At 39.9% G+C, this 19315-nt stretch overlaps 1 protein-coding gene across 1 annotated transcript in view; it reads right to left on the bottom strand.

The window, feature by feature from the left end:
• The window catches only part of GRB14 (growth factor receptor bound protein 14), a 165964-nt gene extending 158169 nt beyond the window's left edge, over positions 1-7795 (bottom strand). Inside the window, exons 1-3 of the mRNA XM_043990584.1 lie at positions 7771-7795; positions 7164-7672; positions 5716-5848 (exon numbers count right to left, since the gene is read on the bottom strand). Coding sequence (XP_043846519.1) covers positions 5716-5848; positions 7164-7354 — 324 coding nt within the window. The 5' untranslated portion in view covers positions 7355-7672; positions 7771-7795. The remainder of the gene's footprint in view (positions 1-5715; positions 5849-7163; positions 7673-7770) is intronic.
• Positions 7796-19315: the final 11520 nt, after the last annotated feature.

The following is a 19315-nucleotide window of genomic DNA, read 5'->3' as shown; positions in this document are numbered from 1 at the left end:
AATAATGAAAGGCAATCTTCAAACAAACATTATAGAGGAGCATGAGCGGACTTGCCTAGGAAATATATTTTTTGTTGGCATAATAAAAAAGAGAAAGTGAGAAAAGAATCCAGTTTCTCTTTTTTTTTTAATAAAAAAGAAAGACCAGTAATGTTGTACACTTGGGTATTTTATTTGTTAAGGAAGATGAAACATGTCCTATTTGTGGCTTCAATACGCTTTGCCTCTCATGCATTATGCAGGCATCTCAAACTGTAAAAAAAAAAAAATACTTATGGTCTGTAAAATTATTTTGACTATGGTTTTGAATGGCCAAACAAGTTTTTAACTCTTTCTGTTAAATCTTCTGTTGAATCCTTCAAAATTTGCTATGTTGAAAATGCCTAGAAAAATGCCTACAATGTCTTGGACATTTTAAGCCCTAAGTTAATATTTATTTAAATGAATTTACCTTCTCAAAAAAAAAAAAGACACTAGTGATTACATAGAAAATGAGAGAACAAACACAACAGAATCATACATTTGTTCTCTTGTGTTTCAACTATAAATATAAATAAGAAGAACCTTTCATCCTGAGTTATTTATATCACATATTTAACAAAATCAAATGCCTTGACCAAAAAAAAATCTAAGGATAACACTATATAGATATTCTAGTTAAGACAAATTTTTATACACAAACACTTCAATACTGCAAGACTCTATATAAGTCATACATATGGGTACTCCTTCCACCAATACACATCCCATTTCCTCTATCCCTTAACAGAGGAGCTTCATGAATTGTAATGGTTTTAAAAGTTCATCACGTGGTGATCAAATGATAGCATCCTAACCATACTATGCAGATCCTTAAAGGACAGACACTTGTAGGGCTATACTTGACTTCTTTCCAATTGGATAATGGTTGGAAGATACTGCAATCCAAAGATGTAGATTTCAAGAACCTATGGCTGACACCATCCTAGGTGAGAGAGAGAGAGAGAGAGAGAGAGAGAGAGAGAGAGAGAGAGAGAGAGAAAGGTCTTCTCTTCCTGTGAAAGGCTGTGTGATAAAAGAATAGCAGACTTGATATCATAAAGCCTGCCTTTGACATTAACTGCTTATGTGACCATGGGCCTCAGTTTCCTTACCAATAAAATCAGGCTAATAATACCTTTGGTGAATCTACTTCACAGGGTTGTTTTGCAACTCAAACAAAATAAGGCATGAAAAAAGACCATGTAAACATTAAAGAGTTATATTGTCATATTCTTGTTTCCATGTGTCAACCAATTTCAAAGAAATGATCACATAAAAACATTTTTAAAAAAAAACTTATACATGTAAGGTCAAGGGAAAAAAATGGAATCAAGAAGGAAAAAAAAAGAAATCTTATCTCCCCATCAATTTTTTTGTGAGTCAATTGGAGTTAAGTGGCTTGCCCAGGGTCACACAGCTAGTAAGTGCTAAGTGTCTGATGCCAAATTTGAACTCAGGTCCTCCTGAATCCAGGGCCAGCGTGTTATCTACTGTGCCATCTAGCTGTGCCTCTCCCCATCAATTTTTAGTTCCTCCTCTTTCTACCCATAATACACACACACACACACACACATATATATAAACACAGAGGCATATGTGCATATATACATATATGCATATATATACATATGTCAAAATATTGATAACTATATGTGTGTGTATTTGAATTAAAATATGTAAAAATATAAATTAAACTATTTTTCAGCACCTATGCTATATGGAATACTAAGTTATACTGGAGAGAGAAAAAATGTATGAAGAGACAGGTGCTTGCCTTAATGAAGCTTACAGTGTACAAGTAGTCATCTTCCAGGATTGATCTATGTTCAGGACTAGTGCATGTTAGTCCAGACCAAGAGAATTCTCTCTGATCATTGAATAATAAGGACATCTTTGCAGAAACCAGTTGCCTGATTAGATGGTCCACAGAGGCTGGGAAGAGTACCAAAGCAAGAAACAAGTATGAAGACAGTAGAAACATTCTTCCCTTTTGCAAAAAACAAAAAAAAAACCCAAACATTTCATCCTTCCCCAAATAAGTTTTTATAGATAGGGACAATGGCCTACACTTAAAATCCACCCATTTTCAGCCCTAGGAACTGTCTCTCAGAGCTGTAGCAAACCTTAAAGGTCATCCAGGCCAAACCCTTTCTCCTTCAAAGAAGACCCAGAAAAGTTAAATAATTTTTTTCTCAGTTGCAAAGCTCAAACTCATACCTAGGTTTCCTCAGTCTCAGTCTACTTGTTCTTTTCACTGCTTTGGGAAACAAGTACACCAACAGATATGGCCTTCTCCCCTCAATGCAATACTTCTCACTTTAATAATTGTCAGGCATAGATGCTCCTCTGACTGGACATAATACTCAGATAAAAAAAAAAAACAATATAAGTTAGTCACTGTCCCCCATGACATCTCCACCACTATTGCCTCAGAGATTGTCACTTAGAAATATCCTCCACTCAAGACATCTATTTGTAGTAGACATATCTTGCCTGTGGATCCAAACATTAACCTAGTCCTCTTCTCATCCTAAGATATAAACAAACCCCAAATGAACATTCTTCAGTCTAGAATGCAATGTGATCTAATATTCATTGCCCTCTCCCCCAACCTTTTCAAAAACACCCAGCACACCAAAACCTAGTCATTTCCTCACAGCCACCCATCTCTTTGGGATCCATTTTCCTTAATTCTGAACCATACCTCCAGGCACAAAGTTTTTCTTGTTCCATACTACTATCTTCCATTTAAAGACACATAGTTCCCATTTAATATTAAGTTTTCCTCTAAAAAGCATGGATGCCAATCCAGAAAAGACCCCATTTCACATTCTGTAGTATTCATCCTCACCTCCAACTGCCACTTCCTACTTCAAGATAATGATTTCCATTATCTAGGAAATGAACAAGTTACTCAGGAATTTCAAAGAGCTTGAAAATCCCTTTTCCTGATATAATTCACACTGATCAAAGGATATTATTCCTTGGAATATTGCTACATATGCCTTCCTGTTCTCCTCTACTCCTCCTCTAAGTTACTGTGAATGAATCATTATAGGGTCATAGCCTATTACTTTGGCCTTTTCTACCTACATACTATACAGGCAGCAGTGTGGCATAGTAGAGAGAATTGGCCTTGAATCCAGGAAGACCCTGGTTCAAATCCCAACTCTGACATATACTGGTCATATGAGCCTGGACAAGTCTCTTAATCTTTAAGTGCTCAAAGTAACTCAATAAGTCATAGTATCTAGCAGTATATCTATATTGATAAAAGGAATTTCCTAATAAATCACAAGTCAGGCTCTACATATACACATAGCCAACTAGAAATTCCTTCCTGAATAAAGATCTTGGGGAACAATGGTGGAAATGAGGATGGGAGAGTGGCAGCACCAAGGAGGTGAGGGAGCACTGTATACCACAGCAAAAGATAGTATAGAACTGAGGTGTCAAACACATGGCCAAGTGTAGCCTGAAGCAGATTCTAATGTATTTGGGGAATATTTAACCATGTAAATTAAAATACAGTAGAACAGAGATAGTGTTGTGTGGTTTTCTAAGTCAAAATTTGGTCCAGACATTTTAGTGAACCCATACTTTTTGGACTGGTATAAAACACAGTCCAACAATTCAATCATGGAAGTGTTTGTTCTAGAAAAGGGCACAGGCTTATCCCCTAAAGAAAGTCAACTGCACCTTTCATGGCTTGGGGAGGAAGCAGGATAGGGCCATGAAAGGGAAACAGTGTCATCTTGCATGTCAAAGGGACACTAGGACTAGGAACAAATAAGAGAGCAGGTCCTACTGGTAAGGAACACAAAGCACAATTTCACTGAGGGTCAAGGGTCTCCAGATAGCCATGGAGAAGAACTGAAAACCACACCCCCCATGTTGGCACCCTGGGAGAAGCCCCAATAACCATACCCTAGTAATTGCTCAATATCAACATACTAATATATGCACAGACACATAGAAATCTTAAGAAGGAAGCATTTCCTGAAAAATAAAATATGTTGCGCCCCCCCCTTCCAACAAAAGACTCCTGTTTTTCTGTTTTCAAATAGCACTGAGCTGCTGACATGGACGTTGGAAGGAAATATAACCTGCCCTTACCAGAGTACTGAAAGAGTTGAAGTAAAGCAGTTAGATGCCTACCAGTGGGAAGGGAAGCTAGCTGGCATTCCCCCTTCTGTTGCTACCAGAATCATAAAATTTGAGAGTTGAAAAGGATCTCAGCAACCATCTAATTCAACCAATACTCAGCAGGACTTGCCACCATAAATGCCCAAACAGTAGTCATCCAACCTTTGCTTGAAGATCTCCAAGGAGGGGAGAACTCATCATCGATCAAGGCAACCCACTGCACTTTTTTTTTTGGGGGGGGGGGAGACAATGGGGGTTAAGTGACTTGCCCAGGGTCACACAGCTAGTAAGTGTCAAGTGTCTGAGGCCAGATTCGAATTCAGGTACTCCTGAATCCATGGCTGGTGCTTTCTCCACTGTGCCACCTAAGCTGCCCCCTCCCACTGCACTTTTGAAGAACTCTAATTGTTAGGAAGTTTTTTTCCAGATACTAAGCCCAAATTTTTCTCCCCAACTAATATCTCTCCTCTCCCCTTTCACACTTTTTATTTCTTTCCTATCTTCCTTGGGCTAGAAGCCCAAGGGTAGAAACCTGTTGATTCCCAATGTACCCCCAAGCCTGTGGAAAGAGTCATCAGTAAAATGAGATGTAAAGCTGATTAATCCTTCTTCCCCACAAAATACATATGCATAAGGCCAAAGCTGAACTGTGAAATTCAAATCAGCAAGCATTTATCAAGCACCTACTATATGCCTTGAAAAGGAATAAATCCTAAATGCCTAAATATCACCTTTCAATTCCTCATCCACCATTCCCCTCTGCAGCCAGAGGCTTCTAGGTTTTCACTCCAAACAGCCTTCCTCAAGAACTCAAAATGCTGAAGAGGGAAAAATGGAAGGGATTTGGAACCCACTTGACTTTGCCACTGAATTACTAAATGGTGACAAAGGTAATGGGGGACAGGGAGGTTCTCAAGTATTAAAGAAGCCTGACAAAGGTGACGAAGGATCAAGACTTCTTAGTCTAGAGTGTACTCCCTACTTATCTCCACCTTGAAGGGTCAACTCCCTTCAAGGCAGGTACCACCTCCTACATAAAGATTTTGTTCTTCTGACCACCCATGCCAATTATTAGCACTTTCTCCCTCTTGAAATTATTCATATTACTTTGCATATATTTTACATTTGCTTACTTGTGTATACTTGTAAGCCTCTTTCTCCCTTGCCATCCCCAAATGGAATATAAGCTTCTGGCTGCAGGTACCACTGCATTTTGGGCTTTGCATGCTTAATAAATGCTTGTTGAAAAGGGAGAAAAGGGAAATATGTTATTATATTTATACATAGTACATATATATGGTTTTATTATTAAATATATTACATTTAAAACAATTTGTTATAAATACATATTGATCTCACATATATTTTGGGGGGGAATTTTTTGGCCACGAAGCTAATACTATAAGGAAAGTCAGCCTCTTTTTCATGATTCATGTTAAATAATCCACAGACACAAAAACCTAAATCAGAAGATTGAATGTGTCTTTTAAGATGTTATGTGATTTTGTCGATCCTAAGAGTTATAACAATAAAACTAAAAACTCATACCTGTTTTTTCCTTGAATTTGCTTTGGGAAATAGGCTTGCTGAAAACACAGATGTAAATGGAGAACAACAAAGCTCAGGGAAAGGATTTGGAATAGATGGCATTTCTAGAACATTGAGATCTTTCTTTTTTCTCCTGCAACCAACAGAACATAGGATATAATTTACATAAAACAGAATGCAAAATATAATTGCTGTCAGAATCTAAAACTGTTAAGGCCAAACAGTACTGTGACAGACCTAATATTATATAAAGTACCCTGAAAGGCTTTCTGGTGTACTTTCTGTGGATTAAATTTTTAAAAATATTTTAAGAAACTTAAACTTTTTGTAATATCCTTTACACTTTTGACCTTCCACAAACCATCAGGCATGTGGGTAAACAGCAGTTTGGGGTAATTTTTCTGAAGCAAAAATACGTAGACCAAAATTGTAGAAGCGGTTATTATGGAAACTGCTCTAAGCAAACAAACAAAAAAAGTCCTTTTAAAGCTTCAATGAAACCAAGGGAATCTTTACTGCATTTAGAGAAACCTGTTCTATTATACTTTAGTAATCACATTTTGAAAGTTATATTTATTAATTATAGCTGCGGTTCATCTCACTTCAAATTTCATTCAAAAACGTTGCCCACACACAGTCTGTTGACTTCTCAAATCCTTAAGCTACAAAACAGCAACTAGTACTGAGTCTTTGAAAGCAGTTAAGTTAATGGAACTTGCTAGTATAAATGTACACTGTGGTATACTGAAAAGTAATGTAACTTTGCTAGAGTTTGGAATTCTCTGAATCTAAAAATAAATAAATAAATGAAGAAGCTGTACCTGAGCCATCTGGGTTGAAGGAGGTCAATAATAGGTTTGATTTGTAGGCTTTATACCTTTGCAGCCTTTTCTCTCCTAAGGAATGCCCTACTTTAGAGACAGTCAACTACAAATGTACTTGATGCTGAATGGCATAAAGATTGGAGAATATTTTAAACAACTCCATCCTATGCCTGCGGGAAGCAAAACTGATCAAATATCCATCCAGAGCATTGCTTTTTCTGGCTAGGTACCGGTAATGTCTGTGTGGGAGGCGAGGTTTCATTTATGCTAGTTTAAAGAAACCAAGAGTGTTTATTAAGAAATTGCAGGGCCTCGAAGGAAAAAAAAATCAACCTGGAGTCTTCGTTGCCTTCTGGTTACACTAATGAGAAGAGGCGGGTGTCAGGAGGGAGAAAGAGAAGCAGCTCTCAATGAATGGACAATGCTATTTATGAGAAGGCACAGTGAGATCGCAATGTCCTACCGATCCCAGGAGTGAGCTAGAAGGGGGATTGTCTTGTGATACTTTTCCCAAACTTGGCCAGAGTTCTAGCCCACACTTCCCCACCAGGACCGTCCTCCTCACCCCTGGTCAGTTCCCACCCTGGGACGCTGCCCAGTTCCCCCTCCCCGGAAGCCACCTACCTGTCTGCAGCACAAAAATGGGCGCCCTCCAGAGGGGGCAGGAGCGTCCGACAGGGCAGCCCCGGAGGGCGCGCTGCCAGGGAGCTGGCGTCGCCCCTCCCCTGGGCAGCACTGCACACCTGGGCCAGCCCCAAGCCCCGGGCAGCCGCTTTCCCCGGGGCGCTTTGCCCATCTTGCAGGGAAGTGGTCATGCTTGGCAGGTGGAGGGGCTAAGCTCAGGCGTCATGAGAAACCCTGCAGAGAGGAGAGAGAGGGAGAAAGGGAGCCGGGGCGACCCCGGCTGGGCTCTCCCTGGGCTTGGCAGGTGCGGTGGCTGAGCTCACCAGGAGCCTCGCCGGGCCGGGCGGGAGGTGCAGGCTCGAGGCTGGGCTGCCTGGGGAGGCGGAGGCGGACGAAGGGGCGGAGCGGCAAGGTGGGCGGCCAGGACCGGGGAAAGGCGGGGAGTGGGCGGAGTGGGCGCTGCAGCTCCGCCCGGGCGGCTGCTGCAGAGCCTTCCTCCAGCACGTGGTCTAGGAGAGAAGAGGGAGGAGGGGAGGTCAGGAGTAAGAGCTGAGGTTCCTGGAAGACCCCGGGTGGGGGAGGGAGGTGTTTCTTCCGATTCTCGCACCTGGGGCCGGAGCAAAACCCTCTGGTGGGTGGGTGCACCTTCCTTCTAGTCCCTAGTTCAGGCCCGGCTGATCAAAAAACTTCTCCTCCTCCCTGGGAGCCAGTCCAGCTCTCCTTGGGAAGAAGGAGCTTAGAACTGGCCCCTTGCTTTGTCAGCTGAAAAAGTGGTGTTCTTTTGGGCCCTTCAGGTCCTTGGCATAAGCCTTGATGCCTTAGTTGAGACCCTGTAACTGGGAGGAGGGTGGTGTCCTTCCATAGCTCTGCCAGCTGTGGGCTAGCTGCCCTGTCCAGCTGCTAGACTTTTTTTTTTTTTCCTGCTGTGTTCTAGTCTGAAATACCAGTTCCGGGAAAGGAAAAAGAAACCTCCCTGTTACTTTTACATATATGTCATCACCTACTGTTCTGAAGAGTTGAAAATTCCTTTTAAAATATCGATGAAATTGAGAAATACGTACTACTGAAAAAGAGGCTAAGACAACAAATGTTTAGCATTTTCTTAAAAGTAGCAATGACTCCTCCCTCCCCCCCCCCCCAAATGATACAAAGCTTCTCCAATTTTAAATCTCTCTTTACTCTCTAAATTAGGCAGCTCTTATGGTCTGAATTATAAGGTCACCAGAATCTTTCTGATCAACATAACCCAGTAGTGTGCAAAACAAACACATCTTGCCTCCAGAATTAAACCCATAAACCCTGAGCCTTGTAAATGTAAACCATTCCTAATGGCTAAGATTCCCTGACACCTCATCCTACCCCACCCCCAGTCTGAGAAACACTGCAACATGAATCCTCAGGCTAGAAGGGACCAGAAATTGTCTAACCCAATAATGCTATTTTATAGATGAACCATAAGCCTAGATAAAGAAAATTACTTGCCCAAGGTCAGTAAGTGACAGGGTCAGAACTAAAACAGATATGCAGACTAGCCAGCACTTTGGCCAAATGTAGGAGGAAAAGGCTGTACTCAGGATACTTGGAACGAATTCATAGACTTCATTCTGTTCTCACCTATATGTAAGGGAATGCCTATATTGGGAAGTATACAAGTAGATCAGAGTCAGCATAATTTCTAAAAGAGGAGTTAGGATTTCACAAGGAAAAAAATCAAAGGGGAATACATTTTACAAAGCTTTGTCCTCTTCGTTCTATCTTAACTCCCAACTCCTCAAAGGCTGTTTCTCCTTCCTGGGATTTTCTGGGAAGAACCTGGCAATAGACTTCTATGCTCAGAGAAAAAGAAACTAAATTGATGGCTATGGGAGATTCGCACCATATTCCTTTACCTTTCCTTCTCCCCTCAAGTTGCAGGGAAAAAAAGATGGGAGGTTAACAGAGCAGAGAATCAAAGTCAATGCAGTCCAGCTGCTTTCAATATGGTATCTTTCTCCTCCCACTCAGTTCAATTTTCAAACCTTCAGAAATATAATTTGTTAGTTGGAGTGGACTCTAAATTGCTTCTCCCTCCACCCAGATAATAATAGAATTCTTTCTTTCCTTCAAATAAAATCCCGACTGTGTTCATTTGCAAGCTTAATGTTTCTCCTTAGCTGCAGGAATAAAGAATTTGGGACTTTCAAAAACAGTCCTGTGTTTGACAGCCAACAGCAACTCAGGGAAAAAAAAGGTTTCTAAGGTAACCAGAACCTAAATTACTTGGGGTCTTCTAGATTGACACTAAAATATTGAATTTGCTTCCAGAAATACCTTGATAGTCTTTACAAAGCCTGACTGGTGTTGTTATAATCCGCATGGAGGAAACCCATGAGCAAACAAATTACATGAGTTTACATTTCTAAGTGGTTTACAAGAGCAGATTCCACAGAAAGACCCTTGCAGTCATAAAACCGGAAGTTATTCTGACTGCCTAGCAAAAAATCAGTTATTAAAATTTCACAGTAAAAGAGGGAAAAAGGGTAATTTTCAACAATAATTTACAGGGGCCCTGGAAGTAGCAAGAAACACAAGGTAGATGTGATTCCTTGGATTAATTCCAGACTTTGGACAAAGATCAAGTCTAGTTAAAATTTATGAAGTCATCAATTTGCTTTAAATTACCTTTCTCATGGGGCACTTCTGACCCCTTTCACCATCTTCCTTTGTCCAAAACCATTGTGTTTAATTATTCCTCATGCTTTTCCCCACCCTGGATATCCAGGGTGCTCTATAGGGGAGCACTCTGCCTAGAACAAATATCCTCACCTGTCAATACCCCTTACTACCATCATGCTCATCTCTTTTCCCTGTCTCAGTGAATCTATCTTTTTTCTTACTGCCTTAGAGTGAGGCCTTCTGTTTAATCATCTAATCCAGATCCTAACTCTGAAATTACTTATCTAATCATAATCTTTTGTTATCCTATCTTTATGCCATTCAACTCCCATAACTCCCTCCACCTCTTAGTACTGTCAATGAGCCAATGAGTAAACATTTATCAAGTACCTACTATGTGTCAAATACTGTCATAAACCCTGGGAAAACACAGAAGACAGACCCTGCTCTAAAGGAGCTTGGTACTTTGCCAGGCAATCCATCCTGCATTGCCTACATGCTCCCTTCTCAATCTTGACCCCTTGGTGAATCAGCTCAAATCTGCACTAAAGTCTACTCTTGATTACCTGGCTCCCCTGTCCTATCTCCAATTATCACTTGCCAAAACCCAACCCAATATTACTCCCACAATCTGTCTCCTTTGCTCCTATCCGTATGCTGCCGAATGGAACTGGGGGAAATCACAAAATCATGACAATTGTGTCCACTACAAATTTATGTTATCTGATCTCAATTGAGCCTTCACCGAAGGGAAGCAAAAATTCTATTGCTTCACAATTTATTCACTATCTAATTCTCCAAAGAAGCTCTTCAAAACTCTTTCATCTCTTCTCAAGCCTCTCATGGCACCCCAACCGTCACCCTCTCAAATGTGGCCCTTGCCCCAGACTCTACTGGAAAGAAACAATTCCTTTTGCCTTAAGCTCCCCTTCTCTCCTCTTCATCTCATATCACTAAGACATCTTCTCCACTATTTCCCCCTTCATTCATATCTCAGATGAAGAGGTGGTCCTCCTCTTTGCCAAGGTCAATCCCTTAACCTGAACTTGATCCCATCATCTCCTCCTCTCTTCTCCTATAGATTTTTCCTATTATCATTCCCATTCTCTTTCTTCTATTCAATCCATTTCCTGTTTCCTTCTCTGATGTCTATAAACATGTCCATGTCTTCACCCATCCTTTAAAAAGCCTCACCTGATCCTACTCTCCCCACTATCATACTATATCTGTCCTCTTATTTGGTGCTAAACTCCTTGAGAAGGACATCTTCACTAGGTTCTTCCAACCCTTCTCCTCTCATCCTCTTCTTGTCCCTCTTTTCTCCTGGCTCTGTTCCTGACTCTCCAGACTTTTCTACCTCTGTCCTGGCTTCCTTCTTACCTGGAGATGCTTCTATCCCTATGGCCCTTTTCTTTAACTGGAGAAAGTTCTCGGGGCCAGCCATATTCACTTCTCTCCTGGTTCTTCTCCTGACTTTTATACCTTGTTCCCATACTCATTTTTCAGCTTCCTTTTGGGTGCTCTCTTCCCCTCCCCCCATTAGAATGTAAACTCCATGAAAACAGGAACTTTCCTTCCTTCCTTCCTTCCTCCCTCTCTCCCTCCTTCTCTCTCTCTCTCTCTTTCTTTCTTCTTATATTTGTATTTTCAGCATTTAACACAGTGACTAGAACTTAATGAGCACTTAATCAATGTTTTATCCATCCATATTTCTATCTAACTGTCATCTATCTGTATGATCTAGTTAAATTGTTTCAAAAGTGATAAGGGAAGCCAATTAAGATTTTAAAGATTTGGGGGCAGCTAGGTGGCACAGTGGAGAGAGTACTGTCCCTGGATTCAGGAGGACCTAAGTTCAAATCTGGCCTCAGACACTTGACACTTACTAGCTGTGTGACCCTGGGCAAGTCACTTAACCCCAATTTCCACACCCAAAAGAAAATATTTTAAAGGAAAATTTACTTCCAAATTTGCCCAGATCTGTGGTTTCATTTCTGTAGGGAACCCCCATTGGTTCTTCATCCATTCAATGCTCACTGACCATAGTTGTTCCCCTAAGGCTCCCCTCTTTCTCTTTTTACTCTATACTATACTAGCTCACTTGATGATTTCATCTGCTCAAAGGTTCAGTTATAATCTCTGTGCAGATGACTCCCAGATCTACATATACATATCCACATATCTCTATCCTGAGCCATGGTCCTGGATTACCAACTGCTTTTTGGACATCTTTAAATTGATGTCTCAAATGCATCTCAAACTCAACATATCAAAAATATAACTTTCCCTAAAACCTTTTCCCCAAAATCTGCCCCTCTTCTGAGCCTCCTTAGTACCATTGAGAGTACCACCATCTTCCCACTTTCCCAGGTTTATAATCTAGGTGTTATCCTCTACTTTCACTTTCACTCACAGTGACAAAATCTTGTCATTTCTACATTCACATCATCTACTGTTTATGTCCCTTTATTTCTACTCCCACATTATTATTGCAATGACCTTGGGGGAGGGGTGCGGTGGGGAAAGTGGAAGGTCCTCTCTGCCTCAAATCTTCTAATAGATTCTCCACTCAAGCACCAAAAGGATTTTTCCAAAGCACAGGTCCAACCATAGACCTCACATACTCCAACTCAGTAGATTCCAGTGGCTCCCTCTCACCTCCAGAAACAAATACAAAGCCATATGTTTGGCTTTTAATGATCTTCATAACCTGGGCCACCCCTATCTTCAGTCTTCCTACACTTTACTACCTTCCACAAACTCCATGCCCTAGCACCAATGGTAGCCAGCTTAATTCTCAGACAGGACACTCCCTCTCCTGGCTCTTTAACTAGCTCTGACTTTCAAATTTCTGCCACAATTTCTCTGCCTTCCTTCAAGACTCATCTCAGGTCCAGTTCTCTGCTTGAGTTTTTTCTGAGTCCCCACAACAATTAGCACTTTTCCTTCTGAGATCATTTTCCATCTACTCTGTGTGTCTATTTTATATATACATATATATATATATATAATTATTACCATGTTGTTTCCACCATTAAAATATGAACTCCTTGAGAGCAGGGACTGTTTTTGTTCTTCTATCACTGGCATTTGGCACAGTACCTAGCATGTAATATGCACTTAATAGATGCTTCTTGATTGACTGACTGACTGACTAGTTAGTCTGATAAATTAATCTGTGCAATGGAAGAGGACCAGGGATCTTCTCTCAGACTGAGGTAATAAGTGCATTCTAACAGCAGCTTCCTAAAGATAATGCCCATACCTTTGTTATACAAACCAGTAGAGACACTAGTAGTGGGAATTTCAGACCATAGAAGAAGGTACAATGGCTCTATGACAAACCAGAGGTGGGGAAATGTATATTTTATATACATTATATACATGGTACCCCTCATATCACACTGTACAGGTGCTCATCTACTTTACCAATTTGTAGGGCCAACCCTATTTCTGATGTAGTAAGCCTGAACAAGTGTTTTTCCAATCAAATGTTTAAAATTAGACATTCTAAAATGAATTTTCTGTCTCCTTAAAAAGGAAATGGAATAGAAATGGAGTCAGTATTGTATGATGGAAAGAGTCTTGGCTGTGGCAACAGAGGATCTGGCTTGAAATCCTTCCTCCCACAATTATTACCTGTGTGACCTTGGGCAAGTCAACTTAACTCAGTTTTCTTATTTGCAAATAAGTAGGTTTGATGAGATGACCTCGGAGGTCTCTTGAATCTCTAGATCTTTGATCCTAAGAATCACCATGAAGGTTAAGACACTTCACAGTTAAATGACCTCTCCCCTCCCCATCCTGTCAAAGGCAGAGAAGAGTTTGACCCAATTCATGTTAAAGGGCCTGCTTGTTTGATCATTCTCTTTGGATCCCAATTAAGGTCCATTACCAAGATGGTAAATTTTCTACCCTCTTGCCTGTGTTGCCCTTGCCGTGTGGCTGGAAGAAATTTCAGGCTCCAGGCCTATCAGACTGACACGTTTATGAGTGCTACATTCAATATAATTTCATTTCTTTAAAAGTGGAAAAGAAAAACACAACACTACCCTAGGGAGCATGCTTTATTCTCCAGCCCTAGAAGCACTACTTTCAATCTTGTGCTTCTCTCTGCACCTGTGGCACGCCTTTATTAGATCAAAAAATGTGCACTCTCTTGGACTCCTGAATTCCAGATGGCTTGCAGTGATTCCACCAACAACTTTTTAAATGAAATTTTAAAGTATGTAGCTACTTTATGGTTCAGCTTTTATTATTTCCAGTGGCTAGGGTGTAATTCTCTTCATATTGATTTTTTTAAAAATGTGAACAAATGAGGCATCTCTTATTTAAAGAGAATCCTGCCAATAAATCAAATGAGTAGGCTGAGCATCTTATGGCAGAACCAAGTTTAAATAGAAAAGAATGAAAAGGTTTCAGTAGAAAAAAAAAGTATGGCTGTATCACAATAAATTGGCACTAGTAAATGCTATAGAAGATTGTTCTACTGGATTTAAATTTTTCAGGCCACACTGCCTAAATTGGCAGTGGAACTTATGGCTGTTCCCCATGCTTAGAGGTCTGACAAAATTCTGAGGTGAACCTAAATGAGACTTAATACACTCTGTCTTTCCCTCCTATTTGCTTTTGATTTTCTTAGGAATTTATATTTTTTCCTGGGGGAGGCCTAAGAATATTTTGCTACAGTAAATGTTCATATTTTTATTTTTCAATCCCAGGGGGTTTTTATTTAAGGGCTACAATTCTCAGGTGTATAATTAGGATGTTAGGATAGAAACTGAACTCCAATCCCTTGGGGCTTGTCACCTCAATGCTGCTTGTTGCCCGACCATGTAAATGTTCTTTATTCCATTCCTTCCAACATTGCCTAGCGGCTCTATAAAGGGCATTCTTGAAATGCCCTACTACTTATTTAAAGAAAGCAGTGATCAAGAAAATGGTTGCCAGTTCATTATGCCCCACCCCCACCACTGCCACTAAGTGACACTCCAGGGTAATTTGCATGCCCCTGGCACTAGCTGCAAAGGCCATAATGAGACCTGAAAGAAATATATTCACGCCCTCCCCCAAATTAAGCAGGACTATCTCAATGTCTGCTGAGAAGTACTAGAATTATTCAGAAAGACAAGCTTTCACTGCACCAGCTATCCACACCTATGGATCTAATTCATAAAATAGGAAAGTGCCCTGAGGTTATGGGCTTCCTCACTGCAGAGCTGAGAACTTTTCCCTGCAGGGATTACACCTACATTTATAGAGTACTTTAAGGTTACAAATCAAATTATTGTATATTATCTCACTTGGTCCTCACAACAACTCTGGAAGCATTGTACAAATGATATTCCTCCCAGAATCCTCATTTTCAGTAATAGCCCAGATCAGCTTTTCTTTACTACTCTTATAACACTGCTCCTAATTCTTAGCAGGAACCACCTCTCTTTTCTTGATTTTTCAGTACCTAGAAATTTTCCATGCCTATGCAACCTCACTACTTGTCATCTCACTGAGCATTGATAATTACCTTCCCCCACCTATCATGCGCTGGGGTGTATTTTTCTAAGATCTACATGCCCTTTCTCTTGCAGTCACAAATATTTCCTTTCCTTCCCAGACATCCAGTGGTACCTTTATATCTCAAGCATCTATGATCCAGATGTATCTTTTGCCATGAACTTCTATTCCCTTCCCAACCCTATGCTCCAGATATCTTAAGTTAGATCATATTCTTTCTTTGTATGAACTAAAACAGTTTTTAGTATTACGGGCTGCTCTGTCTCTAAATTTCCAAAAGCAGCTGCACTGGATTGGGATACTACTTAAAAGGCCAGATCCACTTTGTTGCCACTAGGTACACACATACACACACACACACACACACACACACACACACGTATAGAATATATTTAAATACTGTGCTGTGTGAGGCCTTTTGAGAAATAGAGTTGTAAGATATGAGTTTGCCTTTCCTTCCATAGAGATTATAGTCTACATAGGGAGAGAAGAAAGACTGATTTAATAAAAAAGAATATGGCTACATCTAATTAAGGGCTAAATGGTCTGGTAGAGATATAAGGTACTGGAGAAGTTTTGAGATTATTGAATTCAGAAAAGAGTGGAGTGCTCAGGGAAGCAGAGGAGATGCTATTTGATCTCAACCTTAAAGTATTGACAGGGTTTTGAGGGGTAGGTTTTTATCAAGGATAACAAAATTTTAAAAGTCACAGAAGTAGAATGAATGTGGCATGTTTATGAGACATAGAGGAGACTATGATGGAAAGAGTGCTGGGAGAAATAAAGTTGAATACCATAATTTCTACCCACCACGCTGTTATTCTCCAAAGTCAGAAAGTATATTAATAATAATGGTTGAGGTCTCAGTGTAGGAATTTTTGTTCTTTTGGATTTTCATAATGTCCTTGCTGTATTTTAAAATGTATAAAATGCTTAACTTTAATATCTTGGGTTGTAGGTACAATAGAAGTAACAAGACGAAAGTGATGAAATTTCTTTGGGCAGCTGATAGGAGTTTGTTACATTAGCTGTTGAGAATGGTTCATCTTCACATTTACTTTAGCTGATTTTTGTTTGTCTCATGAGACAGAATAAGAATATACCATGTAAATTGTAATGTACTTTATGTAATTGTATTTACTAATTGTCTTTTTAGACAGTATTCCTAGTGTGTATCAGATTGCAGCCAAAGTTAAAAAACCTTAAAAGTAGAAAAGAATTTTGGTAAGAACTTGTATAAGAAATCCTTTGAAATCTACCCAATTCTATCATCTGTAATAGTCATTTTCAAGCCTCCTCAGTATAAAAACCCACATGTTACACTCCCTCTTGGATAATTCCCAAATAGGTGTTTTGGGTTTGAAGTTTGCTTCCCAAGGGGACAACTACTGTGCTATGTCCTAGTGTAGATTGTAGGTGTGTGTACTTCTAACTAAAGCTCACAATTTCTTATCTGGTATGTTGCCCATTCAGAGTTATCCAAGCTCAAAGCAAAAGCATTTACTAAAATGTCACAGTAGATTTAAATTATTCCCCCATAAATGTCTGAGGGCCCTTTCCCACAAATAAAAACAATGTATACATAAGAAAAGTGGACAAAAATTGAGTACAGTGATGGAGTCCTTACATATTCCCTGCTAGGCTCTCAGCATCTATCCTTCTCAGAAGCCCAGCTCTTGATTACCCAGACTAGCTCTTTCTTGAGTCCATAATTGGTTCTCTTCTTTGCCACCAGAGGTCATGCTCCTTGAAGCTGCTTCCAGTCTCTAATGACTACCCCTCGATCTATGTCTGAAAATATTAATCATTTTCTCCCTCAACTGTACCTCAAACTCACTCAAACTGCTCAATGAAGTGTCTTCTTTTAAGCAAGTAGCTGTACTCTACTGCTAGATACCATAGTCAATGGGAGGGGAGGAACGAGAAATCCCATCCTCTCTCCCCAAAGAGGTCACATTCCACAAAGCACTACTGGCCTGGATTGTCTGGAATTCTTCAAAAGCCTTGTCTGCAAACAGACTTTAGTTATAGAGCCTCAAGGGAGAAGCAGCAAGATGATGGAGTGAGAGGAAGCCCTACAGCAAAATTCTTTCACATAAATACTTTAGAAAAGATCAAGAAAGTATATTTGTCTTAGTGGTGATAGTGAAATTCATGAAGAAACTGCAGTGGATGCTTTTTATCTATCCCACCTTGACACAGGAAAACAGCTAGAAGTCTATGGGTACTGGAAAAGGGATCTAATTATCAAACTTACACAGGGTCCTTCTGGTGTGTGGACCACACTACAGGGTTAGGGACTACAGCTGTGGACTAGGCACTGGGAACACACCATTGACCAGGGATTAGATCAGCCTGTAGCTATTTCACTCTGACCTGAGACCAAGGAAATACAGTCAGGGACCAGGGCCTGCAGGTGTGTCTCTGGGGCAGGGAACTTGGACCAAGAGAAAGCCTGAATTTCAGTCATTCAGACCCAGCAAAGCCCTCTAGCATGCTGACATTCACTAGGGCCAACAGTTGGCTACTGAAGAGCTTATCCAGTGGCAAGCTTACAACTCTATCAATTAGACCCTAAACCAAGGTCAGGAGCCTGGAAGGTACAGATCAGGAGAACAGTCGTCATACCATTCCCTAGATAAGACCACTCAGTGAACTGAAAGTTTGCAACCTGCTGACCCAAACTACCTCTGGGGTTCTTGAAGAACACAGGGCTTAATAGCCAGAAGAATCAGAGCTACACGTAATGCAAATCAGAGCTAAAGAAGGCTGCATCATTCATTTTATAATGTTCAGAGCCTGACCCTGACACAGAGTCCCAATTCAGGAAATAAGGGTGGAAAAATGAGTAATAAAAAAGACATTAATGATTTTATACTTATATTATAAAATATTGTATATGTTATACATAATATTTATGTGTACATAGCTTTATGTGTATATGTGTATACGTGTGTATCTATTTACATATATACATACATATACATATACATACATATATATATGGCAAAATTTTAAGCAAAACACAGTGTGACTACAGGTTCAACAAGAATTCCTGGAAGAAATAAAGCAAGAGTTCAAAAATGAAATGGGATTAAGCAATACCACTACTAGGTCTGTATCCCAGAGAGATTTAAAAAAAAGGAAAAGGACTTATATATGCAAAAAAAAATTTATAGCAGCTCTTTTAATGGTGGTAAAGAATTGGAAATTGAGGGGATGTCCATCAATTGGGGAATGGCTGAACAAGTTGTTATATGTGATTATAATAGAATTCTATTGAGCTATAAGAAATGACAAACAGTATGCTTTCAAAAAAATCTGTAAAGATTAACATGAGCTGATGCAAAGTGAAATGAGCAGAACCAGGAAAACATTGTACACAGTAACAGCAATATTGTATGATGATCTACTATGAATGATTTAGCTATTCTCAGCAATACAACGATCCAAAACAGTTTGAAGGATTTATCATGAAAGTATTGTCCATCTCCAGACAAAGAACTGGTGGAGCCTGAATGCAGATCAAAGATATTTTTTATTTTATTTTTCTTGGGGGTTTTTGTCTGTGTTTTCTTTTACAGTATGACTTACATTCAAATGTGTTTTATATGACAACATATGTATAACTTCTGTCAAAATGCTTGCCTTCTCAATGAGCAGGTGGTAGGGAATGGAGGGAAAAAGTTGGAACTCAAAATTTGAAAAAAAGAATATTAAAAATTGTTCAGGGGCGGCTAGGTGGCACGGTGGATAAAGCCCCGACCCTGGAGTCAGGAGTACCTGAGTTCAAATTCGGCCTCAGACACTTAACACTTACTAGCTGTGTGACCCTGAGCAAGTCACTTAACCCCAATTACCTCACTAAAATTTTTTTTTAAATTGTTCAGTGATGTCAAAAGGTCCAAGCCAAATTAAAATGTATTTGGGAAATGTTTAACAAAATAAATAAGAATATAATTCAACATAGCTAATGTTAATTT

The sequence above is a fragment of the Dromiciops gliroides genome, chromosome 3 (assembly GCF_019393635.1).
Source record: "Dromiciops gliroides isolate mDroGli1 chromosome 3, mDroGli1.pri, whole genome shotgun sequence".
Lineage (NCBI taxonomy): Eukaryota > Metazoa > Chordata > Mammalia > Microbiotheria > Microbiotheriidae > Dromiciops > Dromiciops gliroides.
This window is presented reverse-complemented; position numbering and strand designations above follow the sequence as displayed.